This window comes from Salvelinus namaycush, chromosome 10 (assembly GCF_016432855.1).
Source record: "Salvelinus namaycush isolate Seneca chromosome 10, SaNama_1.0, whole genome shotgun sequence".
NCBI classification, from domain to species: Eukaryota; Metazoa; Chordata; class Actinopteri; order Salmoniformes; family Salmonidae; genus Salvelinus; species Salvelinus namaycush.
The window spans coordinates 16,826,112-16,853,602 of NC_052316.1; the positions used below are offsets into that span (position 1 = coordinate 16,826,112).

The 27,491-nt window shown below is 43.6% G+C and overlaps 1 protein-coding gene across 27 annotated transcripts in view; it reads right to left on the reverse strand.

The window, feature by feature from the left end:
* Window positions 1-27,491, reverse strand: part of LOC120054769 (CUGBP Elav-like family member 5) — a 243,630-nt gene that overhangs the window by 47,181 nt on the left and 168,958 nt on the right. For 6 of the 27 annotated variants that reach the window (XM_039002376.1, XM_039002363.1, XM_039002371.1 and 3 more), the window contains exon 5: window positions 15,657-15,671. The exons of the other annotated variants lie outside the window; for them this stretch is intronic. In XM_039002376.1, coding sequence (XP_038858304.1) covers window positions 15,657-15,671 — 15 coding nt within the window. The remainder of the gene's footprint in view (window positions 1-15,656; window positions 15,672-27,491) is intronic. 27 annotated transcript variants of the gene reach the window in all.

Sequence of the window (27,491 nt, forward strand, 5' to 3'; positions counted from 1 at the left end):
CTGTCAGTGGAGCAGTCCGCAACTCTACGTGGGGGTGCCGCACTAGGCTGTGGTGCGTTCTTGTGCGTCGCTTTAGCATGCGGTTGTACAAACAGAAGCACACACATAGACTCCAACTAGCTTGCTTTTAGCTAGTTGAAAAGCGAAGCACATGTGTATGGAAAATGCGGCCTAGACACCTGGCCAAACCAAACACCTTATACATCTGGTGGACATCGGGCATTAAGTGAGCAGTGTGTTAAGAAGCAGTGCGGCTTGGCGGGTCATGTTTCGGAGGACGCATGTCTCGACCTTCGCCTCTCCCGAGCCCGTTGCTGAGTTGCAGCGATGAGACAAGATCGTAACTAACAATTTGGATGTCACGAAATTGGGGAGAATTTTTGGGGTAAAATTAAATGTCCCAGTGCTTAGGACTTTTTAAAAACTGTATCGACTGGCTGTTAATGCAGCTTTGTGGATTAGTGCAGTCTCACAGCGGGGTGCCAGCAACACACTGCTACTGGTTACTGCCGCTCCACAAATAACTATTAAGGCTGTTGTTTTTGCCCAATTAACTGGTCGTCCACATGACCATGAACACAGCGGAGACCAGATTCACCTGCAGCCCATTTATACTGTAGCCTAACACTAAACCAATACAGCTCTTATACACAATCCACCAACACAGTTCCTATACCTCTGCATAATCAATAGGAGAGAGATTTAGATGCAAAAATATCTACATTTGCATCTCATAGAATCACAATTAGTCATTTAGATGCGGCACGTGACGTGTTACAGCGACAGCTCCTCCTAACCACCCACAACTCCGTCCTGAAAGTTACACCCATCGTGTTGAATCTGGCCTGAGCTGATAAGCAACGGTTTGTTGCATTGGAAATTAAAGCATGGAATAATGATTGGGGAATGTGCTGCCTGGTTCTATATCCTGAAGGTTACTGGGCCCATCTGAGATTTCTAATCAATAAGTGTGTTTTCATATGAATTTGAAATCAAATTCAAATTAACATTTGGTTTATCTGAAAAGTATGATTTCATCTCCTCACCCAATTCATTGTAATTGTAATCCAATGATTTATTTTCAACACTGATACAACCATGAATCATTAATCATGCTACAGTCTTCAGATACAGTATATTTTTTTTACTATGATTCTTTTTGTAGCTGTGCATACTGCATATTCCCATTGAACGTTTCAAGGTTCCCATCTTGCATACATTAGAGATTTTGCAGTCAGGTCTACCATGTCTACACCGTACTACAGTGTGTCTGCTGATTACATTCCTAGGGCTATAGCTGCTTGGGGTTTTGACAGTGGAATGGATAAGAAGACTTCCAGTGAATAGTGATAGGATGGGTTTCAGGATTTTGGCACTGCTGCAAGCTCCAGGAGAAAGCCCTCACGAGGGGTATGGTAAAAACGTCCGGGCCCATGTTGGCTTGCATAAGAACCTGCAGCCCTCGATAAGCCAGGATGGATGAAATAAAGAGAGAGAGAGAGAGGTTTGTAATGAGGGCGGTACTGAATCATGTTCACTTCCTCTGTGTTTCTACTCTGTGTGTGTGTGTGTGTGTGTGTGTGTGTGTGTGTGTGTGTGTGTGTGTGTGTGTGTGTGTGTGTGTGTGTGTGTGTGTGTGTGTGTGTGTGTGTGTGCGTGCGTGCGTGCGTGCGTGCGAGAGAGAGATGCTGAGAGAGAAACGGATTGAGAGAAAGAGTGAAGAGAGAGTACTGTATGTGTTACAGAGAGAAAGCTTGTCAGAGAGATGGGTGGGTTACTATGACAACTACTTATACAGTGGCCTGTCAGTCATGTTTCATTGGAGTTTGGAGAGGATAAGCGGGGGAGAGGAGGAGCGGAAGGAGAGGAGGTAGAAGAGGAGAGAAGGGGAGTGGGGGGGTTGGAGTGGGGGTCATTCCTCTATCTGCCTGCTGAGTTGGAGTGTAAATTCGCCTGTCAGCCACACAGATAAGGACAAATTATTAACAATATTAGCCACCCGATAAAAATGAAACTATAATGAATGGATAAATATATTAAACCAAATGAGATCCCATCCAGACAGAAAGTGGGCCCTGAGAAACCATCCAGGTTTTCTCATTTGGGGAAGCAGATAAGAGATAGGGGAGTATTTTATACCACTGTATTTTATCACACTCGCCCATCAAGCCATAGAGAATCACAACATTTGCGGTTGGAATACCAAACACCATTGCTTCCACAGCCCATTATAGTTGTTCAGCGAGGATGCCACACAATAACTGTGTCAGCATGTGTTCAACCATAAAAACAGACGGAATCGAAGAAATTAATTAACCCTAGGAGAGCATAGTGCTTAGCCAGTGGTATTTAATCCAATGTATTACATACATGTATATGAATCTAGAGCTGTGTTGCATTAATGAGACAGGCAGGCGGGCTGGGCTGTTGTGGAGGCTAGGCCTCTCTGGGTTGGGCCTGTGTTCCTCTCTGCCTCCCTACCTGGCTGCCTGGGTGTTCAGGGGTACCAGAGGAGAGCGGTGTTCTGGGCCCAGTCTTGGCACCACTGCTGTGTTGAATGAACACTGCCAGATGAAATCCTGAATAATGACTCTCTCTTATGTCCTCTGTGTTGTGTTTGTCACGTAGTGAGGGAAGGATGGGAGGGTGACAACATATTGTGCCACAGTGCTGGAACAACTTCTGAGAACTCTTGTGTACTGTTCTCTACATTAACCCAGTTCTGTGGAGTCTTTGTCTGTCAAAAGTTGTCTGTTATTTGTTTATTTGGCAATGCTCCAGTTGAACTTATCTGAAGTTGTCTTTTTGAGGCAATGACCCGAACCTTCTAAAAAAAGAAAGGAGCTATTTACACTATTGCCAATCTACTGCATAATTACTACCTTTCAAACCTCTCTATGATGTTCCCAAGAAACATATTCTCAACGGAGAACAAATAATATTACGCAAAAACCCATTGATTTCCGTTGAATATCTAAATCACATGCACTGTTGAAGAAGATTACATTCAAATGTGATCCTTCTTTTGCCTTTATTTGGGACTATAAAGAGACCCGCATCCAAATTCCGGTGGGCGGTGATGCAAGCTTGGTTTTGTCACAGTTTCATCATGAGAGTGTCAAGGCTGCTCATTGGTTATGTGGCAAGGTGGGATCTATATAAACCATCAGTATAAAATGGGGAGGCTGTGTTTGCAGGACCTTGATAGCAGCCGGCACTGTGCTGCACTACATCCTTCACTAAACAGTCCCCTGGGAAGGATTAGGCCTCAGTGCTTTAACACTGGCCCCGTTTACTGAGCAAACTAAAACCCTGTCCCCAACCACTTTAACGCACCTAACCCATTTACACCTACACACATATCGGCGGGCGCATGAAAACACACACCACACACACAGGGGTGCATGCACGCACAGACACACACAGACACACACACACACACACACGGGCACACAAACATGAAGAGAGGCTCCCAAAACCTTTCTCCAAACAAACACCCCAGTGAGTGTGGGAGGCTGTGGTAACTGTGGCACCATCATCATCCCTATACAGCGTTCTGCCGCAGAGGCAAAGATCAGACCGAGTGCATAAATCACACAGGGGGACAGGCTTTGAGCAGCCCATACAGCATATTTCCCCATTTTGCAGTTGGATTACAGACGGGCGATTAGAACAGTGATCAGATATTGTTTCTGTGCTGCTAGTAGAGACAGGAGCTGATGTTTGTTTTGTAGTGGTCTCTCCTCAGCCCTCCACTGAGTTGATTTATCAACTGGATCAAATGGCTGTAATGTGCTGCTGGGGGATTCAGGACTGGGACTGGATGGTTCGGCTGGGAGCCTTGAGCATACAATTATTAGCCAGCCACGGCTTCCAGCCTGCCTGAGTGCACCATAGAAAACCTCTGGGGTGCCTGTGTGTTAGAGCCCAGCCTACCCACGTCCCCCCCGCCCACCAGCACCTCAAATTGCAGTCAGGGAGGAAAATAATAAAACGAGAAATTGCTTAAAATATTTTATCTCCACCATATACGTCTGAGCAAATGTACACTCAATATGATAACAAACGTGAAATATTACTCAGTGTCTTGTGTTGGCTTCAACGTATTACGGCGGTGCTCATAAATCCTGGACCTGCTGTGCTACGTCAATAGGTACTGTATATAAACATTTACAATATTGCAGTGCTATTTATATTGTCTGCCTTCATAATGCCATTGGAAGGGCATTCTGGCATCAATTATGATATGGATTTTCCCCCCTTTTTTCTATTACATCCTGGCAAAACAATCGTGTACAGTATCAGGCCCTACGTTTGGCAGTATTTAACACTGTTCCTGACTGTTTCTTAATTATTTTCTCATCGGTCAACTGACACTGATTGTTGAGAGTAATGCTGGATACTCCCTCTCTACCACCAACCACCTCCTCCTCCCTCCCTCCTCCTCCCCCCCTCCTCCTCCCTCCCTCCCCCCTCCTCCTCCCCCCTCCTCCTCCCCCCTCCCTCCCTCCCTCCCTCCTCCTCCCCCCTCCTCCTCCCTCCCTCCTCCTCACCCCCTCCTCCTCCCCCCTGAACCTGCTTGTTCTCTCTTTTCTTTACTCTCTCTTCCTTTCTCTGGATCTCTCTCTCTAATGACTTACCTTCATGCATTGGTTTCCCCTGAGCAAATAACTTTTTTTTTCTCCCACGAAGGACTAAATTGACTACAGCAAGAGACAACAAACTTCATTAAAGAGCCAAAGCAAACAGGCATTATACATGTGATATCCTTCCCTCCCTATCTGCATTAAAGGGGAAGACAAAACCCAGCCCTATCTCGTCTGGGAGCTAGCTGCTCCTCTCACCTCAGGCAACCGCATTAAACCAAGACATACACAGACTTTGGTACAAAGGCTCTATGATCCAAGACAGGGAGCGAAATACAGACAAGTCGAGAGATAATGAGAAAGATAGGGAGAGACAAAGGAAGAAAAATGAAAAGGAGCAAGCTGAGCAGATAGAGCGGGGCCATGGCAGAGAAGTGAGGATGTACGAGAATAAGTTATATCTCTGTGCAGCTTTGTGTGGGAGAGGAGAGGACTGAGCTGGCAGATGACTTTGCTGGCAATGGATGAAAGAAGCTTATAGGCCACCCGGCATGTCAACCATCCCCACCCTGTGTGGGAGTACGGTGGGCAGGCAGGGTTCAGCGACCGGAACCCCAGAGCCCCATGGAGACCTTGGCGAAGGTGGATTTAGATTTGCCATATACGTTATACATCAGCTCCCTTTTAGGATGTATTCCCTAATCCATATTCATTCAGTAATCTCAGAGAGGGTGGGTTAGCATGCCTGCTGCCTGTCTGGCTGTATCCTACTGTACCTTTACTCTCCAAAACTGCTGTGTTAACAGTTAGGGGAGCACAAATAGCTGTATAAGGTAAAGCTACAAATGTATAAATAAATACATAAGCCTTAAAGCATATCATCCAGATCTGTTTGTGATTGCACATGAACTGGAATTGATTCCGTAGGAGCATTATGAAACAATGTGATACAGCTGGAAGTTTTCACGTCTCTGGACGTGTTGTTGCGTCGTATGCAACTCCTCGGTGATGTTAATGTGACTGCGGCAGGGAGCGCAGCCCTGTCATTCACTTTGACAGCCAAGCTGCTTTCTCCACACACGTATGGGTGATGTAGACTTCAATTAGGCTGCAAGGTCACTCAGCACCCATCAGGAGCTAAACCGGGCTAGCTAATCTCGCTAATATGTTCCAGGCAACCACATGAATAACAACAGAACAAGACCAGACCTACACTGTAATCACATTTAACATTGAACAAGATCACAGTTCTTGTTCACATTAAAACCAATTTTTACTGTACATCAAATGTTTGATCCTGAATGCTACACAGCTAACTCCCATGCTAAGGCCTCTCACTACTACAATTATGAAGGCGAGACTGGCTGCTCCACAGCCCTCCCCCCTTATTAAACATGGATTTGAGGGAGAGGCAGAGGGATGGCCTGCACATCCTTCCTCTCCCCTCCCCTGCCTCTCCCCCCCGCCCCGAACACTGTCTTGACAGCCCCATTTTCATTTCCAGGATGTTTTGCTCAATATCTAATGAAATAACTATCTATACATCGAGCAAAATATCAAAAGGGACGGGTGGAATTGTTAATCGGCTGTCACTGACGTTTCAGCCTTGCTATTCTACCCCCTATATTGGTTTGATTACATTTGGTTGGTTGTCATAACATATCGTCCTCTAGTGTTCACGTGTGCACAGATACCGACCTGTGTGTAAAGCATTTAGTATGCTGTCGATACACCCGCTTAACCATGTATATAGAACTGTCTCAAGTACGACTGTACATGCAGAATATGTAAACCAAATTTGCCGTATTTGTCTCAATATAACATTGTATGATTGTGTATCTGTCAGGTTAATCATAACCACAAACCATTCAGTCATTTCCATTCACTTTGTTGGTCACTTTGAATTTGCTGTAACGCCGATGAACGACAAGCATTTTCATTCTCTCTGATCTTTTGGATCCAGTGATCTCACCCAGTCAGTCTCTCAGGGCCAAAACAAAATGAGATTTGAATCTCAGCTCAGAAGAACTAAGCCAGCCCATCCTCTCCAGCTTCTCTCCACCATCGGGTGCCAAGACAGTACTAAATTGCATCTTCTGTGCACTCTCTTGGCCCAGGCGTATGGGAATTCGTGGTGTGAGGCGAGCGAGCGTGCGCGACACCCTGAACGCACCCAGACCTGCTCCAGTCCTCTGGGCCCCAGTGGGCTTTGTATGCGAGGGAGAAAAGAGAGAAGTGCCATGTCAACACTCACCATATGGAACTTGAAAAGCTAAATAGTATAACAAAGCAACCATGTGATGAAAAATGCATGCAGGGAAGAGGGGACCTGGGCTACCTCCACACGGTCATCTAACAGGAAGCTCCCACAGATCCTCTCCTGCTGTCTTTCCTGCATCGCTGACTGACATTTTCTGACAACAGCCCCCCCCTTTCCCTTCTTCCTCTCTTCTCTCCGCTGTGAAGCCTCTCTCGATTTTTCCCTCCAATCCAGGATAATACTTTACACATCTCACTCTCTCCTCTACCACTTCCTAATTAGAGGGATTTCATCTTAGAATGACGGGAAAAGCTGGCCTGATGAATATATTAGGTTTGGTTGATTGATTGAGAGAACCTGTAGGGTATCTCTATAGTTGGGCTGTGGAGTTAATCAAAGAGCTGATATTCTGCTCCATTCTCTCCCAGACCTGGAGGCCTGCTCCTTAATCATACTGTAAAGATGACGTAATGATAAGGAAACTCTAGTAATTAGACACCTGCAGTAGACTGGATTCATTAGAAGGCTGAACTTTCCCTGTTTAGTGTAGCAACTCGCTCAGCAAACGTTTCAGGTGATTTAGGATTTAGCTTTGACTTTGTCTGCCAACGCAGTATCTGACAGACAGACACCTGGGCTTCGGTTCTGTTCTGTTGTTTTTGTCCGTTCCCTCTGTGCTTTTGGTTCAGCGACGTCAAGCTGAGTTTTCATATTACAGACAACAACAAGCTGTCCTTTTCCACTTCCACAACAGCCTGACACCGTAATCTACAGCAGAGGACAGTGTTGACGGAACACATTATGCAGCTTTGGAGGGGAAATGTTATGCATCAACACAGAAGTAGGATTCAAAAAATGTAAACCTCTTAGAAGTATGAACTTTTATGAGCACATGCCCAGCAGACTTAACCCTGGCCTTTCAAATGAATCCATTACTGTTTGTGTGTTTGTGCATGCTGGGGCATACCCTATGTGTGTGTGTGCGTGACTGTGGTGTGTGTGTGCGTGACTGTGGTGTGTGTGTGTGTGTGTGTGTGTGTGTGTGTGTGTGTGTGTGTGTGTGTGTGTGTGTGTGTGTGTGTGACTGTGGTGTGTGTGTGTGTGTGTGTGTGTGTGTGTGTGTGTGTGTGTGTGTGTGTGTGTGTGTGTGTGTGTGTGTGTGTGTGTGTGTGTGTGTGTGTGTGTGTGACTGTGGTGTGTGTGTGTGTGTGTGTGTGTGTGTGTGTGTGTGTGTGTGTGTGTGTGTGTGTGTGTGTGTGTGTGTGTGTGTGTGTGTGTGTGTGTGTGTGTGGACATGCTCAAGAAGAGCAGTAGAAAATACTTGTAATCTTCCACAGAGCACTGTCAGCGGTTATTAACCACGCCACCTCTTTCACAAGGTTGGGGTCTGTATTGAAATGTCTGTATTTCAAATATCCATTGGTGGTGTCAGTGTGGCTCAGTAATGTGAAGGATTATCTGAAATGAGTTTAGTCCATTCATCATTTCAAAAGGGCAGTCGCTCGGTTGCTCATTAGTTATTGTACACACTTTTCAATTGAGGGTCCCTGGAGAGCTGGCGTTGTGGAGACTCCAGCCTTCTATCAAATACACATAGGGAGAGCGGGAGGGAGGAAGGGAGAGAGAGAGGGAAGGGGAGATGGTGGGTATAGGTGGGGGAGGGAGAGGAAGGGATATGGTGAGGGGTAGAGGAAGGAGAGGAAGTGGAAAGAGAGCAAGAGAAAAGGGGGGTGGGGGAGGGAGAGGAGAGATGTTGGAAAGAGGGGGGTAGTAGAAGTGAGGTAGGCTGTAGGTCTTCAGTTAGTTGTGTGTGTGTGTGTGTGTGTGTGTGTGTGTGTGTGTGTGTGTGTGTGTGTGTGTGTGTGTGTGTGTGTGTGTGTGTGTGTGTGTGTGTGTGTGTGTGTGAGAAACTGAACTGTACAGAGTGTATATACAGTACAGCATATGAGGAATATGTGAAAACACCCGACCAGCACTAAGGCTTGCTGTTGAGTATCGTATCCCCACTACTGTTTCTTGTGACAGTAGCTAGTGTGAAGATGTTGAAATGCCCACAGGTGTCGATGTGGGCCAATATACAGTGTGCCGACCTTCTCTTTTCACTGTTTCTTTTCATGCATCACTTCAGTGCAAAGAGATTCAGTGTCTTCAGACAGTATTCAAACCCCTTGACTTTTTCCACATTTTGTTTTGTTACAGCTGGAATTTAAAATGGATTAAATTGAGATGTTTTGTCACTGGCCTACACACAATACCCCATAATGTCAAAGTGGAATTACGTTTTTAGACATTTTTACAAATTTAAAACGAAAAGCTGAAATGTTTTGAGTCAATAAGTATTCAACCCCTTTGTTATGACAAGCCTAAATGAGTTCAGGAGTAAAAATGTACTTAACAAGTCACCTAATAAGTTGCATGGACTCACTCTGTGTGCAATAATAGTGTTTAACATGATTTTTGAATGACTACCTCATCTCTGTACCCCACACATACAATAATATGTAAGGTCCCTCAGTCGTGCGGTGAATTTCAAACACAGATTCAACCACAAAGACTTCAGAGGTTTTCCAATGCCTCGCAAAGAATGGCACCTATTGGTACATGGGTAAAAAAAGCAGACATTGAATATCCCTTTGAGCATGCTGAAGTTATTAATTACACTTTGGATGGTGTATCAATATACGAAGTCACTACAAAGGTGTCCTTCCTAACTCAGTTGCCGGAGAGGAAAGAAACCACTGAGGGATTTCACCATGAGGCCAATGGTGACTTTAAACCGTTACAGAGTTTAATGGCTGTGATAGGAGAAAGCTGAGGATGGATCAACAACATTGTAGTTACTCCACAATACTAACCTAATTGCAGTGGTGGAAAAAGTACCCAATTGTCATACTTGAGTAAAAGTAAAGATGCCTTAATAGAAAATGACTCAAGTAAAAGTGAAAGTTACCCAGTAAAATATTACTTGAGTAAAAGTCAAAGTATTTGGTTTTTAAAGATACTTAAGTATCAAAAGTAAATGCAATTGCAAAAAATATACTTAAGTAATAAAAGTAAAAGTATAAATCATTTCAAATTGCTTACATTAAGGAAACCAGACGGCACAATTACATTTTTTAATTTATGGATAGCCAGGGGTACACTACAATGTGCAGACATAATTTCCGAACTAAGCATTTGTGTTTAGTGAGTCCTCCAGATCAGAGGCAGTAGGGATGACCAGGGATATTCTCTTGATAAGTGCGTGAATTGGACCATTTTCCTGTCCTGCTAAGCATTCAAAATGTAACGAGTACTTTAGGGTGTCAGGTAAAAAGTGCATTATTTTCTTTACGAATGTAGTGAAGTAAAAGTACAGATACCCTCAAAACTACTTAAGTAGTTCTTTAAAGTATGTTTTGTTAATTACTTTACACTACTGCCTAATTGACAGTGAAAAGAAGGAAGCCGGTACAGAATCAAAATATTTCAAAACATGCATCCTGTTTGCAACAAGGCACTAAAATAAAATAATGCTACAAAAAATGTGGCAAAGAAATTTACTTTTTGTCCAGAATAGAAAGTGTTACAGTGAATACTTTCTGGAGGTACTGTATGTTTTTGGCAAATCCAATACAACACATTACTGAGTACCACTCTCCATATTTTCAAGCATTGTGGTGGCTGCATCATGTTATGAGTATACTTGTAATCATTAAGGACTAGGGAGTTTTTCAAGATTAAAAACAACGTAATGGAGCTAAGCACAGGCAAAATCCTAGAGGAAAACCTGGTTCAGTCTGCTTTCTACCAGACACCGGGAGATGAATTCACCTTTCAGCAGGACAATAACCTAAAACACAAGCCCAAATCTACACTGGAGTTGCTTACCAAGAAGACGGTGAATGTTCCTGAATGGCCGAATTACAGTTTAATCTGCTTGAACATCTATGGCAAGACTTGAAAATGGTTGTCTAGCAATGATCAACAACCAATTTGACAGAGCTTGAAGAATTTAGAAAAGAATAATGGGCAAATATTGTACAATCCAGGTGTGGAAAACTCTTCGAGACTTACCAAGAAAGACTCACAGCTGTAATCGCTGCCAAAGGTGATTCTAACATGTATTGACTCAGGGGTGTTAATACTTGTGTAAATTAGATATTTATGTATTTCATTTTCAATACTTTTGCAAAAATGTCTAAAAACATGTTTTCACTTTGTCATTATGGGGTATTGTGTGTAGTACAACAAAATGTGGAATAAGTCAAGGGGTATGAATACTTTCTGAAGGCACTGTATGTGTATTGCAACGTTGAGTTCAACATTAGAGAAGTGTATCACAAAACCAACATTTTATTATTTAATTGAAGGCTCAAATCCAATCTACATTGGGACTTTCACTTAGTAATAATCAATTTCAAATGACCATCTCTACATACTGTAATGAATCGGGTTATCCTTTTCACATCAGAATCTATTTGATCAAAGAACCTTACATAAGGCATAAAGACAGTATCAGCATATCAGTGTATTGCATTGGTCAAGCTGAATATTGCTCCAAAAGAGCAGAGCTATTTGTCGTTTGTACGTCATACTGCAATTACAGATGTTTTCAGATTGATTATTTGAATGTAGCCTACTGTATGAGTCCTGGCACAAAGAGGGCAGGTTGAGGCCTTCGCTTTGACCTCTCCGTGGGGTCCCATTTCCATAGTTACTGTTACTATGTTACTACAGTACCCGGCCTTGCTCAACATGCTGTAAAAAACGAATGCGTTTTTGACAACGAGAAACCGAGAATAGAGTAGAAGGATATGTACTTCACAAGGGTGCCCGTAACAACAATCTGCAGTAGTGAAGCCGTGTCACAGCTGGATTCCTAGGCCACCTGTTTTTATCTAGTAATGAAGCATGTGGTCATGGGAAACAGTCTCAGCTGGCTGGTTGTAATAATACCGTTTTCCAAGTGTAAGTGTTTTTGTTTGTATTTTATAGTACACATTTGACACTGCAGATTTTAGCTCCTAAGACGATTATTTCAAAAGATATGAAGGCATTCATATTTTACCCTCATTGCTTATTACAAAGAGAATTGAGCTAAAAAAAACTAATCTTTAATTTCTATTCCTTATTAATTATGTCAGGATGACCTCTATGTGTGACTCACAGTGTTGAATAAAATATGAATGTGACATTCCTAGACTGCTGACAATAATTCTCAGACACAACAATGCATATTTCAAACATTCAGTTAAGAATATTTTATAAAAAATTGTATACACATTTTTTCATGAAAAAATACAACTGAACTGGGCCTGACAATTAAAAACTTTAAAAAACAAGCTATTTTTATTTGTTCAGCACTGAACAAGCATTTCTGTGTGTTGTAATTAACTCATAAAATGCTTTACTGGTTAATCCAGCAACCCATGGGAGTAGAGGAAGAATGTGCCAGTTTAATCCCAGAAAATAACAACACTCATAGCAGGACTTGGATTCAGAACACATCGTTTTCATGGTGTATTAATTCTACAACTTCCAGTTTTAAGAACAATTATTCTCGGTCATTAATTTAAGATCATATTGGAAATATTAAAGCAGTTATGACAGCCATTTATCTAGGTCTCAATCATATATATATACTGTATATATATATATGTGTGTGTGTGTGTGTGTGTGTGTGTGTGTGTGTGTGTGTGTGTGTGTGTGTGTGTGTGTGTGTGTGTGTGTGTGTGTGTGTGTGTGTGTGTGTGTGTGTGCCATACTACCAAAAGACAAGACAGGGGAAAACCTATCATGAAACTTTCATGCCAAAAAAACATATACGCTGTGCCCCGGATGCATAGCCGCCCCTCACATACCCTTCTGCCCCTCACACGCACACACACACCCTCACCCATCTATTAAACTAATACCTCACACCGATCCCTGATGTAGAACATCTCTCTCTGCAAGATATCCAGTAAAATATGATCCAATGTTGGTTCTCTCTGTAGAAGTACTAGTAACCCCATGATCACAGGAGGGGGTAGAGAGGCTTTCATAAATGCATAACGATATGCTCTAAAACCACAGGGGTGAATGTAACCTTTTGCATTGGAGGACAATGTTATTGGAAAAGCCAAGGTCAGAGCAGTCATTTAAGTGTGTCTTGACAGTAACTGCTATTCCCATTAGTTTCTCTGCTGTCTGTTGAAATGCGACGAAGGGAGAGAAAAATAAATGCCACCAGAAAAGAAATAATAGACCCCTATTTCCTACAATTTCCAATTCAATTTCCTTCCACTGACCTGCAGTAACTAGAGGAAATCAATGCAACCAGGGGTAAAGGATTCTGGATCCGGGGATGGCAGACCTTTTTTTAAGGCAAACGCCTATCCATCACAGGGGATGTCGAGGCGCCAATCTGGCGCGTCTGATCGTGACACACACATCCTCTTCAGGCGTAAATTAAACCCTTGATCAGTAGTGTTACATAATATAGGAGGAGCCTGCACTGTGTAAGATTGCCTTATAAAAGGAGACTGGGAGAATAGGGGCTGGGACCCTACAGTACTACTCATTCCCACTCTGGAGTTCAAAGGGATAGAGTGATAGAAGAGAGGAGAGAGAGAGAAGGGTGGCTGTCTCCATGGCAGCCACTGACAGAGGCCCTGCCCTCTAGACCTGCTACAGCATCATCTCCCTACCCGCAGTGCCAGCGAATCAGAGGGGAGACCCAGACACGGGCACTTCCTACGGGGTTGAGGCAAAACGCTGCTAGGGCGGTGCTCAAGGGCTGAAACGTCAATGTTTTTCACCAGAAGGAACAGATAAAAGTACACGTTTTTTAAATTATTGAGAGAAGCTCTGATATTTTTTGACAGCAGTTACGCTCTCTAACATTGATCCACTGTTCCATCAATTAATTTATTCATTTCTATCCTGTTATTTCTTTTCACACGTTACTTTCATGTGCTGCCCCGTATGTATCCTTATCACTTCAAACTCATTTGATATGTTGAGATGAAGAGAAAATAACGGCCATGAGGCAGCTACAGTAACATCAGCTTTGATGTGGAGACCAACACATTCACTCCATATTCATACTACTAACCATGTTTACACTCAAGTATATAGTTTACACTGGTGTATACTATTTATACACACTACAGAACATAGCCTACTCTATATCATATACTGTCAATGTATGGTAAATAATGAGCAACATCAGAAAGGGTAAGTAAGGGTAAGAAATGCTACCGTTTGATAGCAGACAAGGTGTCCACTAGCAATGCCTGACCTTTAACCTTAACGTGTAAATCTATAAAGGGCCAGGGGCAGTCATCAAACAACCTGCCTTTTGGAATGCTGGGGCAGAAAGAAGCCTGCTCTTAAGCTTGTCTGTTCCTGTCAAAATATGGATTATGGCTCCTCTCTACTTATCTTCAAACAAGGCTTTCAACCATCTGTTGTCTGTGCTGCGGTCAAAGTCAAGAGACCTCTGCTTCCAAAGTGTCTGAGGAAGAAAATGGAGCGCGGGCCGGAGGGAGGGGGTAGTGACACGCTAGTCACAGAACAGAAAAGGCCAAAGAACTTTTGAAGCGTGAAAGTCTCCGAATTTACTTTTCTCCGTCTCTCTGGAAGAAAAAAAGAGAAAGCATTCAAGGTCTGGGGGATTGTGAAATGTTATTTTTTATTTCCATTTGGAGTTCCTTTTTGAAGCACATAGAGACTTGAAAAGCCACGGTTACAGCAGTTTAGTAACCATCCTATTTCAAAATTGTGGGCTTTTCAGATTGTGGTGCCACTCAGCTCCTTAAGATTTTCAGCAGTATGGCTTCCTAGCGTATCCACAGCCAGTATGAGATTGCACAAACCTCTCCTCTTGTCACATGTCCACTGCCTATACTGGGAAGAGGCTTTCTACTGTACCACTCTTCATGGCGGATACCTATCTACATATAAATGTTGTTCCTAGAATCTGGCCAGATTTGGAGATTTATAGATTCATTCAAACCTTGATAATGAAGTTGTTTTCTGCCTCAGACCCTTATCATTCCATGTGCTGATACGCCTTGCCTCCAGCACTTGAGTATGCACATCTTAGTGGCGGTTCCCCCACGGTTAGTAATTTCCTGCCTTTCAGCGCTGAGAGGTGTAATGAGTGGCTGGGATGCTGGAGCTCTTATCTGCTGTGACAAATAACTGTAGAGCAGAAACAACAGCAGATTGCAATGCACAACATATCCCATACAACACACCAAACAAGCAAGAAAATAACTCTGCTCATAATAGGCAGATGTTATAAACCGCTCACTTAAATTGGCTTCAGAAGACTTTTCCTCCATCACATTAGACCTGTTAAGCAGACCAAGCGTGCCGGCGATGCAGCGTCTCTTTTAGAGAAACCAGAAGATACTAGTGTTGAGTCATCAGTGGAGAAGCAGCAACAAACCTTTGTACGTAAGACACTGTGATGATAGCCATGTGAAAAACACCACCGCAGATTACTCCAGTTGGGTCCAGTACCAGACGTATATTTCTCTCAGATGGTTCTATTACCGTAATATCACATTTCTTGATTTTACTTAACCCATCCCCACCTCCATGCTCCATCCATCCATTCCTCCATGAGACAGTTTAGACTTGTCCTTGACTCAAAGGCAGAAGTACTTGAAATTCGTTTAGATTTGGTGAACCACATCAAAGAGACTGGGAGCTTATTTTCAAGTATTTTGCGCCCAAGGCTAAAGTGGTTCTGAGGCAGCTACTCCCTTTTAAATAGTTTGTCTTACTCTAGCTCCACTCTGGATCGGAGAGAGACTCCCTGTGTATCTGTCTCCTACGGGACTCTGGCCTCCCTTCATGCTCGCTCATCACCAGAGGTTACCATAGAAAAATCACTGTGCATAATAGACCTGCCGATTGCTTTCCTTAGGTGTTGATCAGTGATGTTCACAACAACTAAGCTGAATCCAAGTCGGCTGGGGCCAAAAGGCGCCAAAGCATGTTTTTTTGCTTTGATGGATCAAACTTCTTCTCTTGCATTTGATAGCGCTTTCCTAGTATACACTTTACGTTTCAGAGAAAGTGTTTCCGTCTGGTCTTGTTAAGACGTGTAGAAATACTGCATGAAAGAAGCAGTGGGTTTTCAGAAGCTAGTCAACAACTAACTCTCGTCATGACGAGGCAGCACAAGGAAATGGAAGGGACTGGAGAGAAGAGAAACAGAATGAAGATGTCACTGAAAAGAGGACACCAAGGGGAGATAAGAAACCAAGCCAACACTCATAATTACCACAACATGATGGCACTAGCCCTATTTCTTATCTTGAGACTGCTGCCAACCAAGCACTCCGAAGCCTCAGAGTACATCATTTATAATAAGAGCGCTTGCTATGATTAGCCATATACTTTTAACCATAAATAACATTTCATTTGTATTTCTCTTAAAAACCCATAAAACCATGAATATTGACTTAGGGCTGCCATAATGTAGTTTGCTGCTCATCCGTTTAGTTTATGGTCCCTTTTAGCTTTTGTGTCATTAAAGATAATACAAATCAAATAAATGCTAACATGAAAGCGCTTTGAATTCCACCCCCACCAACCCACCTCCAAACGTTCTCCCCCCTCTCTTTCTCACTACCTCCCAGCCAGTTGATATGCCCAAGCATGGCTGGAAATGTATTTCATATTCTCAAACCTTTTCCGTGCATTTGTGCCGAACAAATATCTGCTAATTACAACACAAATGGTACGAAATGTGCTCCGTGACCATTACAATCGTGTTTGCTATGCTCAGCAAGGATGCTTTACTCATCACACCCTCACAAACACACCCTGCTCCCACACACAAACACACACACACCGGCTTACTCCTGATTTAGCCTTGAAATCAAACTCATGCATTCATTTAATCTTGTTCTAGCTGTCTTTCATCTCACAGAGACAAAAATTGAACACTTCTTTCCCCTCTCGTGACTTTGACCAATATTGGGCGGTATAGTGATCCAGCCATGGAACTTTAATGAAAGGTTTTGCAACGAAGCATGGCCGCTTGGTTGGTCTAATGAGATCCCTAACTGTTTCTGCCATCTGCCAACCTCAAGTCATGACATTAACTATGCAGCCAGCTAGGTTAATTATACATCTATTCTCTTATGTCAAACAAACACATTTATCATGTAAGGTTTCGGTTGAATTGTCACGACATGAAAACCTACAACTTACTTTCCAACATTCCCATAAAAGAGCACAGTATATGCTTCTGTAGTTATGTAGCAAATACTACACTGAACAAAAATATAAATGCAACATGTAAAGTCTTGGTCCCATGTTTCATTGAAATAAAAGATCCCCGAAGTTTTCCATACACATAAAAAGCTTATTTCTCTCAGATTTTGTGCACAAATGTGTTTATATCCCTGTTAGTGAGCTTTTCTCCTTTACCAAGACAATCCATACACCTGACAGGTGTGGCATATCAAGAAGCTGATTAAACAGCATGATCATTACACAGGTGCACCTTGTGCGGGGGACAGTAAATGGCCACTCTAAAATGTGCAGTTTTGTCACATAACACAATGCCACAGATTGCAATGCCACCAGAGCTGTTGCCAGAGAGTTGAATTTTAATTTCTCTACTATAAGCCGCCTCCAACGTGATTTTAGAGAATTTGGCAGTACGTCCAACCGGCCTGTAACCATGTAACCATGTGTAACCATGCCAGCCCAGGACCTCCACATCCGGCTTCTTCACCTGCGGGATCGTCTGAGACCAGCCACCTGGACTGCTGATTAAACTGTGGGATGGCACAACCAAACAATTTCTGGTTTTGTGCAATTTCTGTCAGCAACCATCTCAGGGAAGCTCATCTGCGCTCTAGTCGTCCACACCAGGTCTTGACCTGACTGCAGTTCGGCGTCATATCCGAGCAAGTACCCCGTAGTGGTGGTGGAATTAAGGTATGGGCAGGCATAATCTACAGATAACGAACACTGTTGCATTTTATCAATGGCAATTTGAACGCACAAAGATATTGTGATGAGATCCTGAGGCCCATTGTCGTGCCATTCATCCGCTGCCATCACCTCATGTTTCAGCACGATAATGCAAGGTCCCATGTCACAAGGATCTGTACACAATTCCTGGAAGCTGAAAATGTCCCAGTTCTTCCATGGCCTGCATTCTCAGCAGACATGTCACCCATTGAGCATGTTTGGGATGTTATGGATCGACGTGTACGAAAGAGTGTTCCAGTTCCCGCCAATACCCAGAAACTTCGCACAGCCATTGAAGTGGGACAACATTCCACATGCCAGAATCAACAATCTGATCAACTCTATGCAAAGGAGATGTCCCGCTCTGCATGAGGCAAATGGTGGGCACACCAGATACTTACTGTTTTTTTTTTATCCATGCCCCTACCTTTCTTTTAAAGGTATCTGTGACCAACAGATGCATATCTGTATTCCCATTCATATTAAATCCGTAGATTAGGGCCTAATGAATTTATTTAAATTGACTGATCATTGAAATTGTTGAATGTTGCGTTTTATATTTTTGTTCAATGTAGATCATCTTTTACCATTCAATCACATATCTCCTCACAGGCAAATATTATCCAGTCTCACAGAAAAATATTTCCCTGTCTCCTTCTCCTAATTTCTCTATGGTTTTAGTAATATTGACATGCCATGCAACGTACAGTATGGGTGAGTCCTTGCTTTAAGTAAAACTAATCTGTGGTTTTCCCGGGTGCCATTGTTCTGCCAGCTGGGTAGAGGTCATCGTGCAAGAAGAGAAATGTGGAGTGATTGACTAGTCTCTGTTGAAGAAATGAGTTCTCCATTCATTCCCGGGCTTCCAGAGGCGAAACGTCCTTCAGGAGAGTAAACACAATCTGACAGGCCCGCAATGAGGATGGGCAATGGGGACGCTACAGCCCAGGCAGAGACAGACTCTACGGCCCTGCATGTCACCACAGCTCACACCGCTCCCCGCCAACTCGGTGACCAACCAACAACCAACACTCTGCTTAGGCCTTTGCTTTTGTTAGTCACGTTGGAGTTTGTCTGTTTGCGTTGGTCGTAAGGGGGTAGGCGTTTGTATTTTTAAAGCTGTAATCGGTCTGATAAAACTCTCTGAAATTAAAAAGTGACTTGTGAATCTTGAGGTATGAGATGCTTCTAAGTATATCAGTACTTCCTGCTCTCCCCATTCCCATGTCTCAGATTCATGCTCTCTGTTGGAAAGCAAATTGAAAATTGGAGCGCCCATCAGGGACCGGATTAGGCCGTTTTCCCGACATGCTTAAATTGCGGTAATCTCCTATGCAGATCACATCTGCAGCTAATTGATGGATTTGCCAGAGGATCTGAGAGTGGCTTGCTCCGCTGTGTACTCGTGTTTATTTTCAGAAGCAGCTCCTTTTTTAACCGTTGCATGGCTGGACCGGCTCAGAGCCCAACCTGCTGGCACATCAACACTGACCCCACTGTCAGGAAGCAGGAGGCATCTCACAATGCTCTCTCAATGCTCCCCAAACCCCACCTAATTACCCAAGCTAGGCATGACCTCTCCAACACGTTGGTTCTACATGAATAATCCACAGCAGCACACGAGTCATATTGTAGTCCTGGAAGCCCACTGACTGACTCCTCACTGCAGCCGAGAAAGAAAGACCACTGCATCACAGAGAGGATGAAGTGGCGGACCCGCGTCTACCCACACAGAATCTGCTTACATACGCACCGAGGTTAGCAGCTCATCACTGCAGTGTCACATACTGTACTGTAAGGCAGAGCTATGACAGTTTAACAAGTGCCGACCGGCAGTCGCCGCCTTCCCTGAAGGCCTGTACAACTTCCTATACACACAGCTAGCCACACTGAAACACAAGAAGACCCTGTTTAAAAACACCCCAACACTCATTCTCAACACTGACAATAGGGGGGCGGGGTGTTTGAGTGCCTGTGTGCCTGCTTACTTTTTAAACTTTTTTTGTGTGAAGTGCTCCCGCACGCGCGAGAGAGAGAGTTGGGGGGCCAGTGCTTGAGAAAGGTGGGTGGGGCGGGGGGGGGGGGGGGGGGTTGTGGCAATGATCAATTTTTTCCCATTATCCTGCCTGAATAAGTGTGCCTCATTTACATTCATGGTTATCCAGATAATGAAGCTTTCAATCCGGGAGATCCTGTGGCGAGAACAATGAACCCAATTACCTCCCGCCGCCTGTGAGATGGGATGGCAGACTCTGAGACAGATGGGAAAGGCTGCGGTCGGCCGGCAATCCAATCACATTCATCCCGCTCCCCTGTTTCCCTGTTCCCATGTGCGTCACAACTTATCAACAGGCTGAGGCCAAAGCCCTGGGATCATTACATCAAACACACCACACACCGACCCCCCCCCCCCCCCCCCCCCCCCCTCTTACTCCTACCGCCACCCCACCTTCCCTCAACCTGCGGCCACACGAAGCCATGCTAGTGTCCCCCCGGCCCCCTCTGTCTCTCCCCTCATCTCACATGCTCAAGGTTCTCCCTCCTTCCCTTCATGAGCCCTGAAAGCTGGATTGATCTTGAACACTCCACCTCCTCTGCAGACAGTTAGTTTATTATTTTGGCAAATATCGGTCTCAATCCTTATTAGTGAGAAGTCCTTATTAGAGAGAAAGTATTAGATGAGGAACATTTCCAATGAATTATGCAACATGCTCAAGTTTCCTTTTGAGCTTTAATATTTCAGTTTTACACTCATATTTGAAACCATTCAGAGATGCACTTAGTGGAGAAAAAAATTATACAGTACATTATCAGGTTTCGTGCAGACTTGCAGTATTATGAGAAAAATTGAAAGACTGTTGATCAAGAAACCTATTACACACAAGGGCAACCTGCGTGGGAATTTATGATGCAACCCTATGTAATAACTATGTCATTCTGTGTGATGAGGTTGAGTGCGCTCTGACGATAGATCCATCTTTGTTGAATCATGAAAAATAGATACACCGTTGTAATGAACAGTCGTTCATTCTACAAGAAATGCACGTCTCCATTTTACATCATTCTCGTGCATCTAAAGATACATTAGAGAATATAAAAATCACTTAAGACATGATATTCAGTAAATAATTAAGATTTTTTTTTTCATTCAATGTTTAGGTAACATCCATAGTTCAAATAGTAATTATTTAACTCCATGTACATGGCAAATGACTTAATGCTTGTCATTTATGCTTGTCAGGCGATACAAGTCATGGATGCACGTGGAATAACAGCCTATGGAATAAATAGTGTTACTGCATAGTACATTAACTACTACAGCACTACAGATACAGCAATGGCTAGCTATGTGGAAAAGACACAGTAGTGTATGTCAGCATAAGTGCCATATTATTACAATGGTCGTATGTCAGTATTTTGTAAGTATTGTAATGAGACCCTGTTGCCTGTGTTTCAACAGAAGCTGATCTGCCATACAGGACGCTATGTGTATGTCTAAACTTTTCAGTGGTGCTTTGGAGGCTCAATTCCAGGAATAGATAATTAGCCAGTGATTGCCTGAGAGTGAATCCCACACTGCATAAATCCCAATATTCTGTGCATATTTCATGCTAAATATCTTAACTCATATTTCCATCTTATGGCCTCTAATTTTGATGATGTGATCGAAAGTAATTGACTCAGTGATCAATGCCAGGGTCTTGAAGTTTCCTGCTACTCACACTATACAGCTTTAGGTTCCATCCCAAATGACACCCTGTTCCCAATAAAGTGCACTACTTTTGACCAGGGCCAAGAGGGCTCTAGTCAAAAGTACTGCACTATATAGGGAATAGAGTGCAATTTGGGCTGCATACTTAGTTTATTAAAGAGGACCAACATACTAATTATAATGCCTGGGCTGCTGCTCTGCTTCCCTGTGTATCATATATGTGTTTTCATGTTAATAAATGGCAGAAGTAGGTGCTGTGCTTCTCTCTGCCTGGCATTCATTCTCCACATCCACTGAACCTGCAGGATACATTATTGATAAGCTACTAATTACGCTTGTTGCAATTTCAGCTGACCTTTCCTGAGAACATCCCGGATCATTATCAGCTACATTCGCTCCTGGAATTACAAAGGTAATCTACAGTCCACCTCCACCCACCTCCCTCTCAACACTCCCATGAAGATGTGTGTTCCTTCAATTACAGGCTGAGAGTGTGTGTACTGTATTGGTTGAACAGCGAGTGACTAAAGTTGCCTTTTTTAAACTGTCTTTCTACAGTTCTCCTTGTTACTGCATCTAGCGCCGGAGAAGTCAGCACTAGTAAGGGCTGGATTCAATCCGTATCGCAGAAGTATAGCTCGATTGGAATGTAAAGGCAATGTTCCCACGTTCGCAGAGACTGCATTCATTGCAAACACTGCATACGTGGCCTCAATTGGAAATTACCTTTCAATTTGACCGCAGATCTTTCGCAGACTCCATCCTCTTGCATTGATTGTTGTTTAAAAAAATAACTGACTAGTTAAATTGAGAACAAATTCTTATTTACAATGACAGCCTACCGGGGAACAGTGTGTTAACTGCCTTGTTCAGGGGCAGAACGACAGATTTTTACCTTCTCAGCTCAGGGATTTGATCTAGCAACCTTTCGGTTACTGGCCCAACGCTCTAACCACTGCCTGCCGCCCATTTTAAATGTGATGTTTTCACAGTGTGTTGAAGTTGAGGCGCTGTATCCAGTTGACCTGCTGTATCACTGCATCTATTGCATCTTACACTTAGAAAGTGGCCCTGTCATGATGATCTCTTATATGCGAACACATCTTCCTTATGTTTCATAAGCGATGTAATTGTTTGATGTGGATCCTAACTAGATGCATCGTGCATACCTTTCAATTCATGAGGTCGTATAAGTTATCCATTGCAGCTGCATCAGATTTGTCTTATAATTGTCAGTCTTATAAAGTGTTCGGCATTCTAATGAACAAACCATTCCCTTTAATGGTCATGGCCTTTCAAATCAATGTAGAGAACAGATATGGAGGCTGCAGGAACACTTGGGTAAATAGATAAAAGCTCTGAAGAAATTGAATGTTTGCAGTGGGATATTTGGCAAAGTGCTGCTGTTTTCCTATCAAAGTAAACCTTTCAAAAGTGTTTACCGTTTGCCTGTTTTTGATAATCTGTTTAAGGATCAAATATTTATTTTCTCAAATATGCATTTTCTCAAACTTTGTCCAGACAATTTTTTGTTCAGCCTGATTGATCATCTAAGTGAGGGCCTGTGCAGTCACTGGAGTTGTTATATTTACAAGGTATGCCATTCCAAAAAAAGGGAAAAAAAGATGTTCATTGAAGGTCGCTGTGATGAATCTATGCTTCTATTCCTTTCTTCTCCCTGTCTGGTTTAGATGCGAACCCCCTCCCTGTTCCCCCCATCTCTCCCTCTAAAGAAAGTCTGCCGAAGTCTTCTGCTCTTCCGTTACAATCACATTTCTGCAGTGATGAGACCTGACTGGAACACAGAATAAATGTAGAAAAAAGGGCCCAAACAGCAGTTTCCTGGCAGTGCTGGGAGCCAGGTGAGGCTGTGAAGAGACAACACCAGCCTAAGGATTAATGGTCTCGGGGGAAGCCAAGGTAAGCACAGCTCCTGTTTGACATCTTTGTACTTGTAAGAGCACACAAATTAGCCAGGCCATGCAGTGAATAATGGCCAGGGTGCTTCCATCAGTCCTATTTAACAATGCATGCAAAGCGAAGAGGGGGGAAAAGTGCATGAACAAGCATAAAGCATTGGTGGCATAACGCATCACTTCCTGTGTGTGTTGTGGAGGAATACCGCTACAGTAGCCAGGGCCACAGGGCTGCATTTGACGAGTGTACACACCACACACACACACACCACACACACACACACACACACACACACACACACACACACACACACACACACACACACACACACACACAGCCCTCCCTCCCAGACCTCGCTGCATGGTGTGGCAGCAGCAGCCTCTCCAGATGTTCATAAATGAGCGGGCATGCTGTCCATTCAACCCGACAGAGACCTAGAATGTTCCAGCATGCACCAAAGGTCAACTCCTAATATGTCCGATGTTATCACGCTGATGTGATAGGACGATAACTTGCGTGGCATGGAAACAAAGCAAATGCCAGCGTTGAGTCATTTTGCTGGAGCCAGATACCACAGGGAGGGAGTGGTGGGTCAGCCGATAGCTGGGAACATATTGTTTTTAATGCCTCTCATGCAGAGAGCTGATTTTGGTGTTTTACAATGAGTCTAATTTTCTCTCTCTGTCTTTTTTATTTAGTTTAATTTACTGGCTACAAGATACATTTCTGCTAATACTTTACAATTCAGGTCTTGGGCTGGTATTTAAAGTTGTATATTCCACACTTTTACTAGGGAAATGGAGTGCTTCCCTCCATCCATTCCTCACTCATGGCCTATGAATATACTATGGTGCATGTGGTGAAATGTGTAAAACATTTTTTTCTTTTCAGAAAGCAGCCCAACTGTGTTGTCAAGGCCTCACGGGACGGTGTCTTTCTCTCTCCTCTCTCCTGTGTGAGACGGAGAGTCCGAGCCGTGCAGTAAGGCTGTGGGTTGATGGAGGGCTCACAGCTGTCTGCGCCTGACATGGTCTCTCCCCAGCACACAGCACAGTGGCTCCCACTAATGACCAGGCCTCCTGAATTCCCCAGTTCCCACAGGGAAACAGCTGCTGCCATCAACAGCTTTTCTTTGGGCTTTGAAGGGAGGCTGGGGTTGGGGCTGGACCTGGTCCTGGCCAGCAGCAGCAGAGCAGACATGTTGTGCCAGCATAGTGGCTAAGCCCAGTGAAACCCCATCCAGCCAATTTAGTCCCTCAGAATGCCAGGCCCACTCTAATAGGCCCACCAGGGAGTGCCTGCTGGAAGGTCCTCTCAGAGATAGGGGGCAGTATGCAGGACAGTGACAAACAACAGCGCTCCCCGGGCAGGGTTGGGTTGGTTACTTTCTAAATGTAATTTGTTACAGCTACTAGTTACCTGTCCAAAATATTTTACTGTTGGATTAGCCAAACTCGGTAACGTAATCAGATTACTTTCAGTTACTTTTGAATGACTTTCCCCTGTGTCGTCATAGGGGTCTCTGACTTGTAGTCAGACTCGCTCAGGCAGAACAAACTTAAACTTGCGCCTTTTTTCAATGCTGAATTGAATGTCATTGAGAAAACAGAAAGGTGTCAATGTATTTTTTTGCTAAATATCCTTCCTGAATTTAAAAGTAATCCAAGAAGTAATCATCTTGTTTTTCAATAGTGTCTATAACTTGATTACAATATTTTTGCTGGTAATGTAACGGATTACAGTTAGTTTTTTTGTAATCAGATTTACAACCCAAACCTGTCCCTGGGGTAGCCTCTCTCTCCTTGGATTTGACGTTGAAAAAATATCTGTTTGATTCCTTCCAAACCAATTTGTTTTAAATGAAAAAATCCTTTCAAAGCTCTTGTTCTGCTCCCTCCCATCCACTCACACATAGCCCCTGGTCAGGCTCACCCTTTAGACTATTCGCTGAGACTACGAGGAAAAACGGGGACATGGCCATGGAGACGGAGTGCAGTCCCATTGTTAGGCTAACTAATAATTCCAGCCACGTTGTCGTGCTGTTCTGATAAGCAGAGTGCCTCCAGCGAGGCTTCGACCAGCAGCGTACAGCGTACACAATTTAACACATCTCATTTGTACCAGACTTGCAGCACTTTCACACCATTTAGAGATACACTTTAGATGCCACTAGAGAAACAAGCCTATATGCTTTATGGTAAGAGCTGGCCAGCTGGAATTACTCAGTATACACCCAAGTGTATAACTTTGTTTATGCTGCATTGTCTACAATCCGAGCAATCAAAACATGTATTCAAGTCGACATATTTCTGGTTTGCAAGGTCATTCTATAGGTTGAACACGAATTCTTTTTGTGTAACTTTGACAATGCAATAAACTGGTGGTGTACTAGCACATCACCCTTTGTTGAATGTTGTCTCTATTTTGATATATGATATACACTACGTGACCAAAAGTATGTGGACACCTGCTTGTCGAACATCTCATTCCAAAATAATGGGCATTGATATGGAGTTGGTCCCCCCGTGGCTGCTATAACAGCCTCCACTCTTCTGGGAAGGCTTTCCACTAGATGTTGGAACGTTGCTGCGGGGACTTGCTTCCATTCAGCCACAAGAGCATTAGTGAGGTCGGGCACTGATGTTGGGCGATTAGGCCTGGCTTGCAGTTGGCGTTCCAATTCATCCCAAAGGTGTTCGATGGGGTTGAGGTTAGGGCTCTGTGCAGGCCAGTCAAGTTCTTCCACACCGATCTCGAACAAACCATTTCTGTATAGACCTCGCTTTGTGAACGGGGGGCATTGTCATGCTGAAACAGGAAAGGACCTTCCCCAAACTGTTGCCACAAAGTTGGAAGCACAGAATGGTCTAGAATGTAATTGTGTGCTTTAGCATTAAGATTTCCCTTCACTGGAACTAAGGGGCCTAACCCGAACTATGTAAAATAGCCCCAGACCATTATTCCTCCTCCACCAAACTTTACAGTTGGCACTATGCATTCGGGCAGGTAGCATTCTCCTGGCATCCGCCAAACCCAGATTCGTCCGTTGGACTGCCAGATGGTGAAGCGTGTGCTCGATTTTATGCACCTTTCAGCAACGTGTGTGGTTGAAATAGCCGAATCCAATAATTTGAAGGGGTGTCCACATACTTTTGTATATATAGTGTACTTGAGTATCCCAATAAGACCCATAAGAAAACAATATGGAGGGAAATAGAGAGACTGACTCTTGAGGAAAATCTGCCAATTTCTACACTATTCCTTTTTCTCAGTGTTTACAAACCAGTTCTGAAAATGTTCACCAGAGCAGAGCACAACAGTAGCTAAAATATAACTCTGACAATCTGGCAATGCACTAGCAAACAAAAGAAAACAAGAGAGAATCGATACTAACCCGCCACAGCTAGAAATCTGGTCATGTATAATTTTCAGGGTCTGGTCCCGGCCCCCGACAAATAAAGATTTTTCTCCACATTGTATTCAGGGTTATTGGTCAGTTTTGTTATTGAGCTAGCTAGCTATTTCGACAAAATCCTGGCTGCAGGTTAGTTGAAATGATTGAATCTCTGTAAGCTCCATGGGTTCACACAGCCCACTCCGCATGTAAACACAAGGCATGTAATCTCTGTAAGCTCCATGGGTTCACACAGCCCACTCCGCATGTAAACACAAGGCATGTAATCTCTGTAAGCTCCATGGGTTCACACAGCCCACTCCGCATGTAAACACAAGGCATGTAATCTCTGTAAGCTCCATGGGTTCACACAGCCCACTCCTCATGTAAACACAAGGCATGTAATCTCTGTAAACTCCATGGGTTCACACAGCCCACTCCGCATGTAAACACAAGGCATGTAATCTCTGTAAGCTCCATGGGTTCACACAGCCCACTCCGCATGTAAACACAAGGCATGTAATCTCTGTAAGCTCCATGGGTTCACACAGCCCACTCCTCATGTAAACACAAGGCATGTAATCTCTGTAAGCTCCATGGGTTCACACAGCCCACTCCGCATGTAAACACAAGGCATGTAATCTCTGTAAGCTC